Source organism: Lycorma delicatula, chromosome 8 (genome assembly GCF_047948215.1).
Source record: "Lycorma delicatula isolate Av1 chromosome 8, ASM4794821v1, whole genome shotgun sequence".
Classification (NCBI taxonomy): domain Eukaryota; kingdom Metazoa; phylum Arthropoda; class Insecta; order Hemiptera; family Fulgoridae; genus Lycorma; species Lycorma delicatula.
The window spans coordinates 11,613,173-11,636,320 of NC_134462.1; the positions used below are offsets into that span (position 1 = coordinate 11,613,173).

Below are 23,148 nucleotides of genomic sequence, written 5' to 3' on the forward strand. Positions count from 1 at the left end.
ACAATCTAAATATTTTGAAAGAAATAATTCTTTTTTTTATAATTAGTACAATAAATTATATCTGACTACATGAAATTTCTATATGGTATCTATTTACTTTTAAGGCGTTTTGGAACATCCTCAGAAAATCACTTACTGGAGGCCATTCACATCAAGATAAGATGAAAAATTAAAAAAGAAACATATGCATATACACACAAAGTCATAACATAATCAATAACAAATAAAACCATAGATAAAAATGACATATGCACACTGTCTTCCACCTAGAGTAACTGAAGAAGTCATGGAGTGTAGAACTTCAGAACTCCTTTTTTGTGCACCTTTGAAAAAATATTTGGTTTCATAACAAGGATTGAACACAAACATTTTACAATATTATACCATCATTTCTTTCTTTTTTTTACATAAAGCATTTATTTTAACGAAACCTTTTAATTAACAAAAGTAATTAGTATTAGACTATTTGCATATATTTAAAGAAATTAGTCATTTTTGTTTAATATATTAAAAAAATTATATCAATTTCACAAAGAAAGAATTTCAAATTTTATTGTCTGCATATAATATACACAACAAACTCCTCAACTTTTAGTTGTTTAGGTTATTCTTAACAACCAAAACCACTAAATATTGTTATCTCTTCCAGAAAGAGATGCTATTCATTTTAACTTCTTTAATAATTTCCTGTAGAAGACTATTCACTTATTTTTAAGACACCAATTTCAAAATCATTCATCAAAATATTAAAAATAATTTTTATGGTAAAATTATTATTTTATCATAAAGTAACGGCTTTTTCTCTTTAAATACTCTTAATTACCTTTTATCTGATAAACTACTAGAGGAAAAGAAAGGAATTTAAGCTATTTCATAGACTATACTACAATTTGAATTTCAGAGAGTTCTGAACAATGACTTAAACAGAACAAAGCAATAAGAATTAATAATACACCATCTTGTCGTTTATATATTGGTACTGAAAACTGATAAGAGACTGGAGAAATTCTCTCATTATTTAAAACAATATAATTGTTATACCAAAAAAAAAAAAAAAAAAACAGGAGCAGATGTGTGTGAAAACTACGGCACCATCAGTTTAATGTCTTATGAACAAAAAATACCTATTAGGACAGTTTACTAACAAGTAGAAGGTAAATTAGATTAAGGTCAATTCACTTTTTAAAAAAAGTATAGATACAAAAGAGGTCATTTTCACCTTCAAATTAATTTCAGAAAACAGGCTTACAAAGAATAAAGTAAAATACCTACATGGCATTTACAGATCTGGAGAAAGTATTTGATACTGCAGAATGGAATAAAAATTAAGAAAAATAAGTTGAAATATCAGGAAAAGACTTAAATCAGTACAAAAATCACATAAAGATTACAATAGGAAAATGAAGAAAAGAATTCTGATTCAGAAGAACTGGACAAGTATATGGTCATTCCCAGTTGCTTTTCAATGTGTATAGAGATAAAGAAGTACAGGAGTTAAGAAAAAAAATTATTCAAGGAAAAAATAAAGATCTTAAGATTCATTGTTGACATTGCTCTTTTGGTACAAACTGATGTTGAGATATGGATTTATTGACAGGAGAGAAATTTAGTCTGAAAATAAACAAGACTTTAACAAAAATAATGAAATCTTACAACAAAAAAAAAAAAAATGAGGAATTAAACATTAAGTTAAGGAAATACAGCATTACAGAAATTGGAGAATCTTGTTATTTAGAGTGTAAAATTACAAAGATGGACAAAGTAATTCAGATATCAGAAATGAACTAGACCAAGCACAGAGAGCTGTTATACAAAAAAGAAATTTGATAATCGAGTACAGTCTAGGAACTAAAAATAATTTCTTGGAAGATATTTATGCAAAATATAATGCACAATTTATGAACATAGAAAAATAAAACTTTTAAGTATGATATGAGAGGTGGCTAAAATGTAATGCTCATAAGTCGCAAGTCACTCATAACTCAAAAGTGAAAATACATAATCAAATGAAACTTAATATATGAGATAAAAGTTATTTGCTGCAAAACCTTACATTTATTTTTCCAGTCACCATTTACAGTTACAATTTCTTCCAACGGTGAACCAATCTTCTCATTCCATCGATGAAGCATCCTGACAATCGTCCCTTGATCTATGACCTTACAGCATCCTTCATCATCCATGATGAAATGAAGACCCTTAACATACCTCTTTAGTATGGAAAGAATTGAAAATCTCAGGGCTCCCTATCTGGTGAGTGTGTAGAATAGGTTCAAATGATTCCAAATTTCAACTTTTAAGTGATTGAAACTACAAGATGGCAGCACCTGTCATTTTGTGCAATATTTTGTTCTCTCGTTAGATTTCAGTGTGCATTACATTTCAGATTCTTCGCATATTACATGAGTACATTGAAATTAGGTAGATTGATAAAATTCAAAATAACAATGTCTTAAGATGAATAGGTGAGTAGAAATTTTATGGAAAAATCTTGTAAAAAGACAAATTAGGTTTGGGGAAAGGGAGTTTATATTAAGAGAGACTTAGTTCATTTGGTGATAGAGGATATTTATAAGATGGAAACTATAGTGGAAGACAAAAGTTGGAATACATACTTTATAAAAAAAAAATCAAAGCTGTAAAATGTAATAATTATGTTAAAAAATTAGTACAGAACAAAAAAGAATGAAAAAGAGCAAAAATAAGCAAATGGACTGGTAACAGAAAAAAAAATTCATTTTTTAAATTTGCATAACTTGCACACAATTTAAAACGTACATCATCTGTTAATTTAACTAATAAGTCATCCAGAACTTGAAAATAGTTTTGTGAACTTGTTCTATTAAATAATTTAAAACAAATATTTTTACATAATTCAATATATAACTTTTTTCTCAGAAGTTAATTGATAGCTAAGATCAGACATTTAATAAAGCCATTAAAGATATATTTAATAAAATTAAGAAATTAAATATTTTCCAAAACTAAGTTGGTTTTGGTCTGTTTTGGTCTCAGTGACAAAACTGTTACATAATAAACGAATTTATTTTTAATATAAATTTTTTGCCAGTTTAAATGGATGTGGATTAAAATGGATTAAATGGAGATTTGGTGAGATTTTTTTGTAATAGAACACCTGATACTGCCCTGTAAGATGTCAGCAAATAAATAACCCCACTGAATGGTAACATTAGCTCACTTATCATGCCCAATGTACTTAATCTTGATATTCATGTCGGGATTGGTGGTGCTTAATATAATTTAAATAGATAATTATGGTAAAATAAGAATAAAATAATTTTTTCACTACCTTAAATGGTTCAATATTATTTGTAATTTTATATAAAGCAAGGTAATATTTTTATTAAAATAGTAAAAAATATAATTAAATTAATAAGTAACAAAAACTTTTATTATAAAATAAAAAAAAGGGTTTTGTAGACTTACTTTTTCTATTAAACAGGTACCTCCTTTGTTTTAAATAAGCCATTCCGTTTTAAATCAGATCTTAAAGTTCATCTAATTAGATGTAATTCTTCGTACATACACATGACGTAAAAAGGTAAAAATTATTAAAAATAATTTACCTCTACTTGATACAACTGCATTCGCGAATCAAGCCAAGTCGTTAAACTAATTCGATACAGTTGAAAAAAATATAAAAACGTTAACATAAAAAAAAAAAATAATAAGTAAAAGATCAACTGTAACTAATAAATAAAACAATATTACGTAATTTGTTTATGTAAAGTAGAAAAAAGTAAACGTACGGTAAGAAATAACTGAAAGTGATGAAAATAATCACAAAATCACGGAAATTCGTTGGAATGTTCCCTTTTTCGATCAAGTATCCTATAAATTTTTTTTATTAAAAAGAAAATTTTAAATAAAAAGTTCAGCCTGTTTTATTGCTTTTTTAAAAATAAAATTATTTATTATTATTTTTAACTTATTAATTTTCTCTTCGTTTAGTACTTCTGTTTTAACGGTACTCTAGCTTTGTTTTTTATTTCTGCTTCATCAGAATTTTATTTTAACAGACTTCAAAAAGGAGGAAGTTGTCAATTCCTCTCGTATATATATTTTTTTGTTTTTTTATGCGGGTACGTATAAGCACCACTTTGGATAATCGTTTTTTTAAAAATAATACGGGAAAGTACCACGGTGGTCCTACACCATTAACGAATCTATTAAAAAAAGTATTAAGTTAAGATTATTAAAGTTTACCATTTAGTCTACTAAAAAGACCATTTAGACTATAAAAAAAGATACTGGGTGAAAAACTCGGATGTAGGTAGTAGAGCGTATTTTACTTTTCCGTTTAGATAACGCTATAGCTCTAGAAGGGAAAGTATTGTAATCGGTCCAATTTGGGCATATGCGGTTTTCACCGGATCTTTACCTTTTGACACCTGTGAAACCCAAAAAACCAGATAGATATTTTCCGGATGTTAATGTTCGTATGTGCGCGCGCGTTTGTGTTCGGTGTTGGCCTTTAAATCACTTTATATCTCCAGAACTACTGAACTGATTTTGACAAAACTGGGTTAGAATACTTCTATATATGGGGCATTGATACCAATAAATTTTCAATTTAAATGGTCAAGGAGATGAGGCTGTAGAGCAAGGTCATCCTCAGTATTTCAAGATTTCGCCTAATTAAGGTCATATTTTTCTTAGGCATATTTGTTAACAATTTAAAAATAACAATATTTGCAAAAAATTATTTACAAAATCGCACCCGCCTCAAAAAAAAATGCAATTGTAGTTTCTGCTATGTTGTGACATCACAGGTGAGCGCTAGAATTAAATAAATAAATAATATTTAAAGTGTAAAAAAGTAACTCGGTCTGGTTCGAACTCGATCGCCAGATTGATTTGGAATCTGGTGCGTTAAGCCTCGCGGCTACACCAGTCTACCGACCATGCAAGCGAAATTTGTTTTATGTAAGTTGTGAAATTACATTAGACTAGTTAGTGCCGACTATCGCCGCTACTACCGACACACCCGCGCGAATTAACTACGGTATACGCGGGCGTTTTAGTTAGAATCATTGAATTAAATAAACGAAAAAATATTATATTTAAATAAAACGATAGATATTTTTAATTAAGTCGTGTGTATAAGCCGTGCATCAGAAACAACCCACAGTTGTAGGACTTTCCCGGAACGCCGCTTTATCCGCGTGAGGGGAAACTCCTACAACTGTGTTGTCAGCTTTTTTTGCTTTTAGTAAAGTTTCTGTAATGTATATAAGCCTCAGGTTACTCGATATATGACGCATTCTATGTAAACAAGTACGTTTTTCATCGGCTATTTTGTTTCACAATTTTTCACGCGGACGATAACAGTCAATCAATATGAACATACTTTAGACGTTCCATTACAAATACGTTTATGAGTTAACGAGAAACAGTGTGATCTTTATTCTTGAGCCTCATCTGAAAGAACCTTACGGATCGATCGTGCGACGTTCCCTTTCAGACAGCGTTTCTTTTGAAAAATTAAATTTCATTTATTACTGCATTTTTGGATAGTCTCTGTTCGTGTATGATATCAGACACTTGATTCCAAATCTTACGCATTCTTTACCTCGGGATCTTTAAATCGTTTCGAACGAGTCTGTTTTGTTTCAAGGAAATGTTCTTTTCTCTTTCGAGTAATCTCTTTTGTAAGTCTGTCATATTCTCGCTTCGAAGAAGTTTTAACAAAATTAAAAAGAATTGATTCAAAATTTTTTGAAAAAAATTGAACCGACTCCAAAAAAAATTAAAAATTTAAAAAAAAATATTGCTTTGAAAAAATAATTTTTCCACTACGTCCTCTATACAATCTTTAAAATTATTTTTGAAGTAGGTGCCAAATATTAGAATTACCGGAAGCCTTAAATCAAATAAATTTTGTTATCCATATCTCGTTTACTCCTAATCCATTTAAAATTTGGTGCCGATTCAAAAAATAAATTTCAAAGATTGTACTGAGGCGTAGTGGAAAAATTTTTTTTTTCTTTTTCAGTGCAATTATCTTGTCCTTTTTTTATTTTTAAAGTCGGTTCAGTTTTTTCAAGCATTTTTTTATTTCTATAAAAGCTAATTAATTAAAAATACAATTTAAAATTATACGAAGGTGTATGTTAATCACATCAGTTCGATGCTAATACAATTTATTTATTGCTGCTTTTAGTAATACAATTTGAATTTATATATTTTAGAAAATAATAAATTTGAATAATTTAAGTTAAATATTATTTTCCTAATCTGATCATCGATTTCAAACTTTATTTGTAGATGAATAATTATATTTTGTGTGTTTTTTTATATTCTCTGTTTACCCAAGAGTAAGGGATTTAAATGTTTTGAAATTAATGAAAATTTTGTTTCGTTTAATACCTAGTTAAAATCTGCCACATTTTGATATGTTTTGTTTTTAACAAACTTTTCGATATTCTTACGTTTTTATTTAGTTTCTGTGGACATTATTCATAAAGGTTTACAACGATTTTAACTCACAATCTACGAGTTTCGTTTAATGGTTCTGTGTGTTTATTACCTATTAGCAGACCCAGCAATGTTTCTCTATCGCTAGATTTGAGTATATATATATATATATATATATATATATACAGATTAAATGAACACAATTGAAAGTTTAATAAAACATTAACAAACTGAACATTACGGAACTGTACAAAATTTAACCTTTCCCCACTTTTAATTTTCTCTCTTTTATTGTCCACCTTTTCCTTTTCCCCATTTTCCTTTTTCCCTATTTTCCCTTTTTACATTTTTATAATATTCCCTTTACCCCATTTCGCCCTTTCCTTTCCCCGCTTTCCTCCTCTTTTACCTTTCCTGTTCCTATTCTCTTCCCTTTGCTTCCTTTACCTTTCCTATTTCCCCTTCCCCTTTTAATTTTCTCCTTTCCCCGTTTTCCTTTTCCCCCTTTTCCCCTTTTTTATTTTTTCCATTTTCCTCTTCTTCCCTTTTTATCTTCTACTCTTTTATCTTTCTCGATTTTCCCTTTTCCGATTATTTCCTTTCTCCCTTTTTCTCCGCGCGTAAATCGGTCCAGTAGTTTTTTTAGTCTATAGCGGACACACATATCGGAAACATTGAAATGGAATCGTAAAATATTTAGTAAAGCGTGTGCTGCTTTTACTTCCAACAGATAGCGTTGTTTTTCAAAAAAATCTTATTTTTACCTGTCACAGATATGACATCTTAGGTTTATATACCTACTAAATAGTAGGTATATAAACACGCGCGTATTCGAATGCAACGTTGTGTCAAAATGTCAAAGCAACCTGTGAAGAGCTTTAGGAGATTTAAGATTATGAACGAACATTTACATTTTTATTTATATAGATTTAACAAAGTTAATTTACATCAAACATAGAATAGTGTGTTTTAGAACTCTAATCGTTAGCCTTTACCCCAGATTTCTCGAAAACTTTTAAAATACAATTTTGGACCTATTTTTTATTTATTATTTTTTTTTTTTTTCAATTTTTCAGGTCAGATTTCATATAAAATCATTTAATTTATTACTTAATTTGGGTACCAAGAATTACAGTCTGGCTTAATTTTACCGAAAATTAGGGCAAAATCTATCGCCTGCCAACATTCGCTAAGGAAGCGTGTCCGAACCTATGTTTATAATACTTTTTTCTTTATTTTCACCAATAGAACATGTCCTACATTTTTCGTGAATCATTCTTTATATGTTTAAAAATACAAGAATAATCTGAATGTTATGTAATATAATAACGCGGATCAAAAATTTGTTGGTGTTTCCGTTTTTGCCAATAATTTGACAATTTGATATTTCATATCTTATAATAGTCGTAAACATTTTACGGACATGACATTACATTTTTATTAACGTATAACAAACATATTTTATTAACTGACAATCGACTATTATGAACGTAACAATTTTAACTTCGATTTAATTAAACGTAAAAAAAATTATATACACGAATATTAAATTAGTAATTTCAAATAATCCCTGATGATGAAGAAGTGATCCGAAATCGCTCGGATACTTGCATTAAAAATTGTTGGTAAGTGGAAATATTATTTTATATAAATCTGGTAAGTATTCTTAAAAGCAGTACTTTTTTTAATTTTTGTATCATTATTATCTCGGATATTTTTTTTTTTTACAATCTTTACACTCCGAATTCTATTTTATAAGTAACTGCTTTATTATAAACCTTATTGATTATTTTATTTAACTTTTTAATATTAGTTTAAAAAGCATTTAAATTTTTAAAAAAATTTATACGAGTTAGTATTGCAATTTAAAGGGATATAAACATATATTTTATCACTTTCATTATAATTTTTTTAATGTATTTTAATATTATTATGTTTAAACAAACATTTATAAATTAATTTATTACTCGTCAAAGTTTAGATAGTTCACTTACGAACAGGATGAGTATAAATTACTGGACTAACGACTGATTGGCTTCTTGCTATCTGCCACGATACACTAGTCCTTCCTAGTGTAACATTATCAACAATATTTTAGACACCCAAAATAGACTACTGAGCATCTACGTGCAACGTTTTCCAAACTTTAAATAATAAACTAATTTTTTTTTTTAATAACAATTTTTTGCTGTTTTATTTAGTTAATCATCTTTTAACTAAAAATTATTTTTTTTTATATTCTTAAAGATTTTATTAAATATAGTACTGCAAGTTGAAAGTTGTTTTTTTTTGCAAAAAAAAAATAAATAATTTTATCTTCCTATTATTAAAATTACTAAACTATTTTTTTAATCTATGCCTAAAAAGTTACATTTACAAAGATATAAGGAAAAATGGTTAAAAAATGTCGTTTTATTTTAACTTTAAAAAAACTGATATAAATTTACATTAATTACAATTACGCGTTAATTTTTGGTTTTTCTTTTATAAAAATTGAACAATTTCCAGCATCCTACCCTACTAAATGACATTTGTATGTGTATTTGTCTGTGTGTGCGTCCCCCTTAGCTTAGCGCCGGAATGTACCGATCACTAGCGGAAAATCCCGATTCGTTAGTACATGTCTTGTGATGATCAGGTCTGTAATTTTTATATTATTATTAATATATGTCGATATATCGCATTTACATGCGAAATATTCGTATATTAATAATATATTTTTGTATATATGTGATGGTTTTTTTTTTCATAAAATCGAATATTTATGTTAAGATTCAGGTTTCATTTCCTCGTTTTTTATTTGTAAAAATAAAAATTTCACTTTTTTCTTATAAATTTTCACTTTTTCTGTTACTCTTATTAATCAATTTGTCTAATGCTCTATTGTTAGTCAGTCTTGTTTCATCCTTCAAAGACTTAACATGTTTTTATTACGAATGTATGATTAATTAATACAGTAATGTTATATATATGAATTAAAAGTTCAAAGATTATAATAAAAATAATTTATATTACAAACGAAATAAAGACTTTTATTTATTTGAATGAACCAACGAATAATAAGATATTTAGAATAATTAAACCTAACCGAGGTGCTGAACCAAGGCGGCATATTATTCGTCATCAGAATCCATTGATATTTTGAAGGAAGGTTAGTTTTATATTACGATAATTTGTTTCGTAAATTGAATAGAACTCAGGTTTCATTTCCTCCTTTTTTATTTGTAAAAATAAAAATTGTTCACTTTTTTCTAACTACAAATTTTGATTCTTTCTTTTACTCTTTATAAATTATCCCTTTTTTTACTGTTTAATTAAATTTGTCTAATGCTCTATTGTTAGTCGATCTTGTAATAATTATAAAATAAATCAATAAATTGTACTAACGTAATTCATTCATTCAATATCGTAAGAGATCTTAAAACAACTATTTTCGATACAAATAAATCGATACTGAAAATACTATCGATTATCCATATAGAATCGTTTATGTGATTTTTTTTAGCCTTGTAGTTACAATTAAACATACATACACGTAAAAAGCGTGGGTCAAATCAAATGGTAAACAATAAAGGTCAAAATTAGAAGAAACAATAATGGTCAAAATTAAAAGAATTTTGAATCCTATATATCTTGCTTAGCGATTTATTGATTTTGAAGCCTACTGTGTTACTGTGTTGTTAAGGAAGGTTAGTTTCGTATTACGATAATTTTTTTTTGTAAATTGAATATAATATATAAATAAATTTAATTTATATTTAAGCGTCCAGTTGTCGTATTAAATGAATTTGCATATGAGTATTATGGATTTTGAAGAAAATGTTAAGAGTGTGCAATCATTAAACGATGCCTAAACCGATTTAAACCAAATTTAATTGGGAAGATTTGCAAATATTTTTTCGCTTTTCCTTGATCAATTTTTATCATTCAAAAAAAAAGAAACATTTTTACACAAGAAGTAATCAATTTTTGACAACTAATAATAACGTTCCGAGACGCCGCCCGCTAGGGCAACCCGCCCGGAGGGCCTAGCTGCGGAGGTGTGCCGTAGGCACGCCCTGCAGCTAGTATACATATAAAAAAGCATATTGGACACAGAAGCCTGATTAATTATCGTACATCTCAAAAAGGATTTATTTCAATTAAATGCATACTAAGAAGAAAAATTTCCAAATTTTATAAATCAATAAATTACCCAGATCATAATATAATTATACTTTATATTGACCATGTCAAAACAAAAAGGGACTGCAACAGAATTTGACTGAAAAAAAGGGTCAAAGAAAGTTATGGATAAACTTTAATTAGGTAAGCATTTCAAAGTACAAAATTCCATGATGAATAAAAAAAGTTGACAACAAAGTTGTAGGACATTCCCGTCACGCAGTTTTTTTATGATGCACGGCTTACACGCACAACTTAATTAAAAATATTTATCATTTTTTTAAATACAATAGTTTTTGTTTATTTAATTCAATGATTCTAACTAAAATGCGGGCGCAAACCGTATTTCATTCGCGCGGATGTAGCAGTACTAGCGGCCACTTTAAATAAATTTTTACACTTTAAAATTATTCATTTATTTAATTCTACCGCTCAGCTGTGACGTCACACCATAGCAGACGACTACAGCAGTAGTCTGGCCGCTAAGTTGGGTGTAAAGTGTGTAAGACAGGGGTGGCTGGATTAAGACCCCACTTTGATGGGGAACAAATTTGTGAATCTAACGAGATACTAATAAAAAAAAATTGCAACAAAAAAGACCTACTGTTCTGCCTTCTACAACGTTTCAATGTTATTACCATTTTTTGGAGTGAGGGTGCAATTTAGCAAAAAGATGTTATTTTCATAATTGCTCACAAAAATATTAAAAAAAAAAAAAACTGCAACGAAAATCATCCCTTCTATTGCCTTCTATAACCCTTCAAAATTAAAACCATTTTTAGGAGTGGGGGTGAAATTTAGAAAAAAAGCTTTTATTTACATAAGTTTATTAATATTCACAAAATTATCAAAAAAAATATAACCATAATTATGCAAAATGTAGAGACGACTTCATTTTTCCCCCCTGTTCCCCCAGCCGCTGATCTTTTGAATTGAAAATTTAATAGCATCAATGCTCCTACTATAGAAATAGCCATGTTTGGTGAAAGTCGGTCAAGTAGTTTTGGATATATAAGGCGATTTACACGCCAACATACATACATACGTACGCACATTTTTTCGCGGAAATTTCGATACCATTTTTCGGATTTCGGGGTCCTTAGGGGTCACTTTGTCAAGATCGGGTGAAAACCGGATATGCCCAATTTTGACCGTTCACCATACTTCCCCTTCTATATAGCCATACTTTCGCTACAGCTGCTATATGGACGAGAAAGTAAAAAACAACTGATTATAATTCATATTAATACATAAAGATAATAATATTACGAAATAAACATAATGCATTTACTTGAAGGTAATAAGTAAATAAAATTTATATAAAATAAATTAATAAATTTGAAGGCGTTAATTTATAAAACTTTAAAGGACATATTTATTATTTGTCAAAGATTAGAAAGCTCAGTTGACGAATAAAATGGGGAAGGATGATTACTGGACTGACTGCTGCTAGCTTCTTGCGATCTATGATGTCCTGACGTGATATTATACCCCCCTCCATTTACAATTAACAGTACCAATACTGCTTTAGACATCCCAAGGCAGAACTACTGCGCAATTATATGTTTGCGCTTTCTTAACTTTGACCGAATAATAGTTAAGTAAACATTCATCGTATACAGAGAAAATTCAAACTCACATAATATTTCAAAACTTATTAATAGAGTAACATTCTTTTTGAAAAAGGCATTTATTTAATTTAATTTAAAATTAACTGGTTGGAAGGATCATTTAAATCATTAGGTAGTTTATAATTATAAAAAACTGGAGCGTAACAAGGCCCATTCGTGTCGAACCAAATAGGATAATTTGTTACATAAAAGTAGACGTGTTGCCTGGTTTGATAGTGAAAGTGAACATAGTTACTCGTTAGGAATAAATTACTTCTTTTGTTTTTAAACAAAAACAGATTACATATTAAATGTATTAAATATAAACACATTGTTAGAATTTTTATTAAAGATCAATGTCTTTATGAATCGTATTTATCGGCACCAAATTTAAATATTTTACATCACATTTTTACATTTAAGAAATTTTGAACCTTTTTGAAGCAGCTTCAAAATATATAATATTTTGTATTTATTTTAGCATTATTTTTTTTATACTCGCATAATTAATATTTACCATGACAAGACTACAAGTACGTAGCTATAAAATGAAGAAAAAACTACTCGTATTATTACCCACCATTAAACTATATTGAACTCGTGAAAATCTTAAAACGATTGGCTATTAATGAAAATGGTATTAGAGTAATATTTCTTTTACAAAAGTCGAATGGATACAGGTCTACATAATGCAGAAATTTCTTTTGCAAAATTAAAAGCAAACTACCGGCAAATGTACTAGTTCTTATTTTGGTGCCACCTTCAAAAAGTTCCTATCCGCGGTGTTTCCCGAACAGGCTGCCCTGACCGGGTTTGTCGACGACTTGGCGCTTGTTGTTAGGGCCAAGACTTACCGGGCGGTGATAGACACTGGGAAGGAGGCGATAAACATTGTCATCTCGCACCTACAGGACATCGGACTTTAGCTTTCGCTCGAGAAGACCCAATTTGTCGTGGTCTCGAGTAGGCGGAAGCTGATCCCGATTTCTTTCAGGGTCGGAACTACAGCCATCCATTTTTCCTTGCAGTGAAGTATATCGGGATATGGATAGATGAAAACGTCACCTTCCTGAGACACGTGATCGAGGTGTCATAGAAGGCTGAAAAAACTGCAGCAGGTGGGATAATGACCAACATCGGAGGTTCCCGCACATCAAAGCGAAGGATTTTATCAAATGCGGTGCTCTTCAAAGTGTTGTAAAGAGCACTAATCTGGTCTGTTGCGCTGGAAAGGGGGAACCCGTGAAATTCTTAGTCGGAGGCACAGGGCTGCCTCCCGTCAGGCCTTCGTGTACAGGTCAATTTTGCACACCTGATCCTCCTCGTTCGGAAGAGAGAAGGAATGTATCAGGGGCTATTAAGACGGATGTAAAGGCAGCGCTTGTTTGTAGGTGCTAGGAGAAAAGGGATCAGTCGACGAAGGGTATATGGACTTAAAGACTGATCAAAGACCTCCGCAGATGGCCGGATCCCAAGGCCGGGGAACTAGGATATGAATCGATCCAGTTCCTAACCGGTCACGGTTGCTTCAAAAGAAACCTGTGCGCGCCGGCAATGAGACCCTCCGCGGAGTGTGACTGTTGCGGAAGGGAGGGCACTGCAAAAAATACGGAGTTGGAGTGCGATCTGTTTTTCCATGCCTAAGAGATTTCGACATGCTTACCCCGAATAACATCAAGGGAAATATGCTGCAAACTGAACGGGCGTGGCACACGGTATCGATGATGCACTCAAAATTATCTGCACAGAGATGGCGGAAGAAATACTGGGATGTTTCCCTTGATTTTCCATTCAAAACAGGTCTGGCCGCAATGAGAAGTAATCGGAAAAACTTTAGTGTTATAGTGTTATTGTTATTTATAATGAGATATTGTTTCAAGTCGAACAAATTTTTTGTGATTAATTCACAATCGAGCCATTTGATGAAGAGTAAGACTGAAATTCCTAGATAAAAAATCTGTTGTAGACACCATATGGCTTCCTTGTACGCCTATTATTTACATATACATAGGTTTTTTTAAAATGAAAAGTACATAAAATTTTATTTAATTAAAAAGATCTGATATTTTGTCTTTTTTTTATTGAATTATTATTTATTGTAAAAATCTTTTTATAATCAAAGGTTAATAATTATTAATAAATCAATATATTTAAAGTAAAAAAGAAGATGAAGTCTGATTCGAACCGATGTGCCTTCCCCTTTTAACATCCAAATAATTTATTAATTAAAATTTCATTTGACAATAACTCTGAAACCAATGAAAAGAACTACCGTTTATGATATATCATTGAAAAGCTCTCGATGAAAGCTTATTACTGCGGTTAAAAAAAGTCCAAAATCCAAATGTTTTGGATTTTGGGCTTTTTTGGACACGTTTGGTCCAGTCGATTGCAATCAAAAGAAGAGGACCATAACTAGATATTACAACAGTTCTAGATCCAAAATTTCAACATCCTACGGCTAATCGTTTTTTAGTTATGTTAGATACATACTACGTACGTACATACGTGACGCCGAAACTAGTCAAAATGGATTGAGGGTGGTCAAAACGGATATTTCCGTTGAAATGTGAAAACCGAAATTTTTCGCGATCTTCATAATTCCTTTACGAAGGAAGTAAAAAGTATACTGGTCGAATTGAGCTTCATATTTTTCTTTTAAAATTGATGAGCTGCTAACTCCTATTCCCTAAATATGAATTAAATAAATGTGAAATTAATAAATATTAACAAAGAATGATTTATTTATATAAATAAATTTTTCCACATCATCATTGTGAAGTTCTTTTTTTCAAATTTTATAACTTTTAAAATTTTTTTCAAAACGAATGTGGAGAATATTTTTTTGTAGTAACGTCCAACGCTTCAAAACTGCAAGTAAAAGTAGATAGTAATGTATGTAAAAAGAGAAAATCAGATCGACAAAATATACCTCTTTTATTTATTATATGCGCAGTTAATCGTTAATGCGCAATATCAAAACAATATTTGGCCTGCGCTCGATGCATTTTTAACAAGATCTTTAATTAATAAAACAGGTGACTGTACAATTAAGAAGAGAAGTGATTTAATTTAATAGTAAATGGAGTATATGTGCTTAAATTAATTTCTTTAGTTCTATTTATCGTATTTATACATTTTTTTTTTTTTAAATTGTCAATAAAATGAAGGTTGAGATAATAATTTTATATCATTATGTTGGTAACGTAACGAGGACAAGTGTACTTTCAGAAGTAATGCAATTTTTTTGCGGTTATAACGAAACGAGTAAGCCGGCAAGTTAGTTATAGAAGACGAATTCTTAACGCGATCTGGCAAAGTAAAAGGCATGCGCGAGAAAAGGAAGTTTTTAAACAGTTAAGTGGGAGGAGTTGCGGGTGAGGAACGGGATGAACAGGGACGCGGATGAAACTAAAGGCCGGGATCGGGAACGGGATTCTAGTAGGGATAGCAAGGATAGTGGAAGAGAAGTAAGGTGCGGATGTCAGTATTTCCAGTCAGATAGCTTACTACCGGATAGACAGTGTTTAGTGGGAACGAAACCCGTGAGTCGACCGTCAAGTCGACAGTCACATCACGAAGTCGGAGGAACACGCATGACAATGGGGTCAGTAAAATAGTTTTTATTATCTTTTTTTAACCTAATCAGTTTAATGATATAATTCGTAACAATGTAGTTTTTATATATAAATACTAAAAATTATTTAAATAAAAATACTTGTCCAATATCAGAGATATGAAATTAGGTTTTTTATTAAAGTTTTATTTACTTTCTGCTTAATTTAGTAAAATAAAAACAAACGCTAACTCACACAAAATAATAATAACGTTTTTATCATATCTAATGCATTGGGATTTGAAAAATAAATATAGATTGAAATTTATTAATGAATATTATTTTAAACAAAAACGAATAGTCGTTACAATTTGGTATTACTAATAACTGTTGTTAATAGGTAAAGCAGTGTTGCCACCATAAGAGAAATTTCAATTTTATATATATATATATATATATATATATATAAAACTGAAAGATAAATAATACATTTTTTCTAGTTTTAAAATATTAATTACTATTTTATTTAGAAATAAACCATTTCAGTAAAAAATAATACATAAATACATTTATAGATAAATAATAAAAATATTTACAAATATAAAACTGAAAATTAATTTAAAAATAAATATTTCTGTTTAATTTAAATAAAATATAATAATAGGCGTGAAATGGGCTAAAAGTAAACTATCATCTCCCTACCCGGTAATAGGCCATCTGCCAAAAATTAAAAATATATTTTTTTCATATAGAATATTAAATGTAAATAATCAAATTAAAAACTAATATTTATTTTGTTAATATAATTATAAAAAAAAAATTTACAGGAAATTAGAAATCAAATTATTATTATTTCTCACCGAAAAAATTTCGTATCTGAATACGAATAAATTTCTACTTTTTGTGTTTGTGTATGTATATATGTGTCTATAAAATTAATTTTAAGGGAATCCTCTAATGGAAAGGTATCTGACCTCTGTGGCATTGTGGTGGCATCTTAATCTTTCATTCGGAAGGTCCCAGGTTCCCAATCGGGATGAAATTTTTCATTCGGTAAAAAAACCCATTCCGTATTGAATAAAAAAAAAAACTGAATTTTTTTACGATATTATAATCTCGTATGTAATACAAATCACTTATAAATACTTAAATATGTATAAACATTACATTTATTGGGAACGCGGAATAAGTTGTTTTTTTTTTTTTGGTTTTTTTTTATAAAGTAAGAATAAACAAACTTCTTAGATGTCTAACTCATTTATAAAATGTACACAATCGATGAAAACAAAGGCTTTTTTTCCATAAAAAAAAAAAAATAGTTAAATTTTCTAACTTTTTTTTTTAATTCTGGTTTATCTTTAAAGGGCAATTATATTGTGGAAGTAATAATTTTTTGATTTTTTTTTTAGAAGAGAGCAAAAGAAACCAAAAAAAGATAGTTTATAGGCTTATTGCTAATATATTAGTTTTATTATTATGAATATTAGAGGTATCAGGTTTGAGTCCCGATCATGCATGACATTTTTCATATGCTTTAGAATTAATTTTCCTCCATTAGTAATTGTTATTGGGCGTCAACCTATTGCTGAATTTATAAAAATAAATTATTATTAAAAAATAAAAAAAACACTTAATTGCCTGGTATAAATCAGGAAGTTGAAACGTCGAATCCCCGGTAGTTTATTCAGAAATAACTTCCTGCATTTTATAGTTTTGTAAAATAAATATTGAGATAATATTCCAAGGCTGTAGGAGGTCATCTCTTGAAATAATAATAGGTACCTCCTATTTTGTATTCATGCCATATCAGGGTAAATTAATGTCAAGAAACTTTATCCTTGTTCTGACAAGTTAAGTTTTTATTATTTTAAAAACGTGTCTTATTAAAATTAATTAACTACATTTCATAATTTGTTATCTGTTTATATATATATATTTTTCAATTCTGAATTAAAAATATTAAAACAAAAATTGAATGGCGCTAGTGAACTCGTCTACTAGCTATAGAGTGTGTAGTTAGTGCTTAGTACTAAATTTAGATGGGTGAGTGTTCTCCAAGGCTATTTTAAAATATGTCTTCTTGAATACCTGAAGAAAAAGGAATTGTTTAAATAACAGGGTTTTATAATGTCATACTAAATACAATTTTATTTCTGCTACGACAATAAGCACATTGTTTTTTTCTTTAATTTACAGTGACTTCGAAAAATGTTTATGAACGATAAAAAAATTAATCGTATTTAAGTCTCAACATTATTTCTACAATGTTTTATTTAATATTGAACAGATAATATTTAAATAATATTAAAATAACCATAATTTTATTTATAAATAAACGTAATTGTTTATTTATAATTAGATAAATATGCGAAAAAAAATATTTGTAAAAGTAATGAAATGTTTTTGTTTTTACAAGAAATTATTATTTGATTTAGTAATATTTAAAAATCAACTTTGGAAGTAGCCTAAAGGGTAAGTAATAAAGATTTAAATAAATATAATACTAATTAATAAGTAAAAAAATAATCTAAAATATATTATTTAACCATTTCATTCGTAATCGTTAAATTTTTTCTCAAAAATTTATTTTGGACACGACATGACTACTTTGTACGCCTATTAAAGTACATATACACATTTTTTTACAATCAGAGATTAATAATTATTAATAAATTAATATATTTAAAATAAAAAAAAAAAGTTTAAAAAAAGGAAGTGAAATCGGATTCGAACCGATATCCCTTCCCCTTGTACGATCCAAATATTTCATTAATTAAAATTTTATTTGGCTATAACTCTGGAACCAATGAAAATAAGTACCGCTTAAATAAGTACCACGATATATCATTATATCTTTGAAAAGCACTCAATGAGGGCTGATTACTGCAGTTAAGAAAAAGTCTAAAATCCAATTTTTTTGGATTTTGGACTTCTTTGAACACATTTGGTCCAGTCGATTGCAATCAAAAGGGGAGGTACACAACTAGATGTTACAAGAGTCCTAAATCCAAAATTTCAACATCCTACGGCTAATCGTTTTTGAGTTACGCGAGTGCATACCTACGTACGTACAGACGTCACCCCAAAAGTAGTCAAAATGGATTCAGGGATGGTCAAAATGAATATTTCCATTGAAATCGGAAAACCGAATTTTTTTGCGATTACAATACATTCTTTACTTCATACAAAGAAGTAAAAAGTATTAAATTAAAATAACCAGGTATCATCATATCCTTACTTAATTTCTCTACTTATTTATTATTACACGACTGCCCAAAAAGGACGTATGTTTAGGGTGTATGTATGTATGTATGTATATATGTTTGTTCCATCGTAGCATCTCAACGGCTGAATCGATTTAGATGTATGACCCCGCGTTGGAATCCTTACGTTACCGGGAGAACATATATTTATATATATATAAACTATGAAATATATATCATCCTATATGTATATTTTAAAAAATTTTAACAATCTGAAAAAAAAATCAGACTATATACAAAATTGTTACCCACGCGCTCTTTAGGACCCGCACGCGTCCTGTATTAGTAATTATCCTATATTAAAGAGCGATTTTTTTTGACAGTCGTGTTTTTTTAATTTTTAATATATATCTCTTGTTTTCAAAGTAATAATAGGGTTATATCCAATTATAATCACTTTACGATAGATTAGTATCTAGAAAAAGTTGTTTTCAAAAGACAAATTCTATTTTTATTCAAATTCGACTAGAATTTAAAAGATTGATGTTTTAGTGGATATACTGATAATACTTTCTGTTTATGTTTACTTTAGTCTAAATATTACTTGAACGATTAATTAACAATATTTCGCATCGAAATGGAACGATAAAAGAGTGGTAAAAGTGAACTATAGTCGTCTCCTACGATAAAAAACATTATTAATTATATATTGTTGAGATATACAATTCAAAATTTTGGTCCGCTCTCTTGCTCCCATCAAACTGAATTTTTGGAAAATGTTGAAATATGAGGCTTTCTGTTTTCAAAAAAAAGTCAAATACGAATTTTTACGACTGTAATACCTTCAGTTTCATATAAATTAATGAAAATATGTCCCTCCTCTTAGCACCCCCAAATAGGATTTTTGAAAAATGAACGACTGATTTGATTTTCAAAGGAGTCTTTAATTACCTATTTTCACCAGTTAACACTTTAACTTACTGAGATATTACATGAAAACCTTAGCAATCCCCAAATTAGACTTTTGAAAAATTGTAAAACACGAGTGAATTTGTTTTTAAAGAAAAGTTTAAATACTAATTTTCACATCTGTAATACTTTCTGTTCTTGAAATGTAGAATTTTCATTAAAATTTTACTCCCCCTCTTTATAGACAGATTTTTCCAAAATCCTTCCTTAATGGGTGCTTGCGTTATAAAGCCGAAGCACCTTCCAAAATTCATCTATCTAAGTTAAGCGGTTTTTGGCTATGCGTTTATGAGTCAGTCAGTTAGGATAATTTTTTTATATAGATGAATTTTGTAGCGAATGAAAATTCCAACTTGTTCGGGATTCAAATCCAGAACCTTCCGGATAAAGATTATAAATCAAATATTAGTATTTGAACTCCTTTAATAGTTCATCTTTCATTAAAACCGTACATCCTAACAAGCCCAACTAAATAACATCTGATTCGAAATTATTATTTTTTTTTTCAAATTTTCTTTTGTTGTATAAATAACAAAGTATATTTGAAATCAAAATATATAAGGTGAACAATTATGAATTTTTGGTGTCGAAATAGAAATGATAATACGTAATACACCTTAATCACGTTTAAAACTAAATAATCGCTGGGAAAAAGATACACAATTAAATCTAACAACTCAATTTTTATGCGTGTTTTATGGGCTCATATTATGAAAGTACGTTTTCATAACAGAAAAAGAGAGAGTGGTACCGGGAGAAATCGAATTGTTCATTCAATCACCATTTGTATAAATTGATAAAATTTTAAATCTCTGTCAAAGATTCAATTAATGGCATACTACCAATAATAATTGAATAGTATATAGGAAAAGATACAGAATGATTCAGAAGGGAAAGGGAAATAATTTGGGAATGATTATAATTTCAAAGCGAGTTTGAAAATGCCATGCCTGACCGGGATTCGAGCCCGGAACCTCCCATGAAAGGCTGAGATGCTACCACTCGCACCTCGGAGGCCAGCAATTTTAGAACTTGAAATAAAGAAAACGTTCATAGAAGCATATGTATAAAAATGATTTGTTATCAAGTTGATGCTAGCGAAAAATTTCGTCCGGATTTCGGTTCCCCCGGTGAAATGAGGTCGTACTGAAATTTTTAAAGTCTTATATATCAGGTAAACTTGATGGTTTCTTATGCATTTTGAATTTAAAAATCGAATAAAACAGGTCTCAGAATTTTATCTCCCGTATTTTTCATGATAGAATAGAAGAATTTGATGACGAAATTTTTTTAAGGTTTAAAGTACAATAACTTTGTTAATGATTAATGAATCCGTAAATTTGATTATAAACACGTATAAGGAATTTAATTCGGAGAGAATTGATGTAATAAAGTCAATGGCAGAAAAATGAATTTTTATTAATAAAAACAAAACTTAACAGAAAAATTAAAATGAATTTATAAAAATTAAAAACAGCCATTTTTAGTATAATAAATTTAAACCACTGAAAGATTAGGTTAGCAATATTAATTGTACGCTTCGAAAGCAGTTTGATTACTACTCATTGTTATTATAAATTTATGGTTACATGTTAATAATAAACGTCAGGCGGTTTATTTGTCTTTGTCATAATTTTGATTGTATTTAATTATTTTTGAAAATCAAGTTATGCAGTAATTTTGTGTTTTTTACTTTTAACTGTATGAACACGGAGGCGAAAAACGCCTGCGCGTTATCATCGCCCAGAATTTTTTTTTTTTAATAAAAAGGTAAAATAACACTAAAATAATAAAACTAAATAAGGCTTAAAACTAATATAAATTATATAATACAAAATTTAAAAGTGAGTTAAAACAAAAGTTATAAAAGTGAAATAAAGCTCAAAAGTAATATCACAGATGGAGTTACAGATGTTCTATAAAAGCTAAAATAATAGAAAAGGAAACTATATAAAATTTAACTAATTCCGACAGGGAGTGCAAAAGGCTCCTTACTCGGGTAATAAAATTAAAAACGTAGAACCAAAAAAATCAAAATTGAAAGTAAGGGGAAAAAAATTATCAAAAACTCTTCTAGCATAAAAAATACATATGACAATATTAATTTTTTGCAGTAATCTAGTACTACGCAAAAACAGGAACATCCGGTTAAAAATTTCATTATCATTGTACAAGATACCACGGATGTTTCTGGGTAGATTAAAGTTACGACACGTCGCCAGGCCGTGTCGTACGCCTTTTTTATATCGAAGAAGATAGCATGAGGTGCTGGCGGTTTAGGAAGGTGTTTTGGATGGCTGTTTCCATTGACACTAAATGGTCAATGGAAGATCGTCCTTGCCGGAAACCACACTGTTCCGAAGATAGAAAGCCATGTTTCTCCAAGTACCATGTAAGCCTGCGGTTTACCATTCTCTCCATTATTTTACACAAAACGCTTGTTAAAGAAATAGGGCGGTAGCTTGAGGGGTCGGTTTTGTCTTTACCAGGCTTTAATACCGGTATAATAAATGCTTCTGACCAGCCGGGCGGAAAGACTTGTTTGGAGAATAAACCATTGTAAATATTCAAAAGATGTTGTAGTGCTGAGTTACGAAGGTGTGAAAGCATACCAAGGCGAACGTTGTCCGGTCCAGGGGAAGTGTGTCGTGAGTTCTTAAGTGCGTGTAACAATTGTGCCTATTAAGGGAGGTATGATGTTGTTTGTCTTCGAAACCCCATTTTTAACACCCTCTGGACCAATGGTTGGTGATATCAAAAAACGTTACTTAGATGTGTTTTAGGCCCTTATCCAAAGAATAGTAGGAACTTTAAACGAATTCGATATTTTATTTAATAAGAAAGTTATAGAGATATTTTGTTTTTTAGAAAAAGCCCCCCCACCCATTTCCACCCCCATGATCCGATTTTGCCCATTAATGATCAACCGAGATTTTGGGTCGTTATATTTTATTTAACAATTTGAAAGTGATTGACGCAAAATTACGGCAGTTATCGTGTCCATAAGAAAGTGAAAGTTTTATAGATCATATGATCTCTATGATTTTTTGCGATGTTAGTGCTCCAGATGCGGTGGAAGAATACCGGTCATAAGATATCCTGGATGAGTAGTTCCCAAATGTAAAATATTTTTGTTGAAATTTTTAATAATCGTCGTGAGGATGGTACACTTCCCAGCGCTCATGTTTCATCTGAACGTCAACCTTTA

The 23,148-nt window shown here is 29.5% G+C and overlaps 1 protein-coding gene across 4 annotated transcripts in view; it reads left to right on the forward strand.

The window, feature by feature from the left end:
- LOC142328675 (uncharacterized) overlaps nt 1-23,148 on the forward strand; it is a 116,141-nt gene that overhangs the window by 16,728 nt on the left and 76,265 nt on the right. Inside the window, exon 1 of one of the 4 annotated variants that reach the window (XM_075372590.1) lies at nt 15,466-15,819. The exons of the other annotated variants lie outside the window; for them this stretch is intronic. Within the exon in view, the coding sequence (XP_075228705.1) occupies nt 15,602-15,819 (218 nt within the window). The 5' untranslated portion in view covers nt 15,466-15,601. Of the gene's footprint in view, nt 1-15,465; nt 15,820-23,148 lie in introns of those variants that run through there. 4 annotated transcript variants of the gene reach the window in all.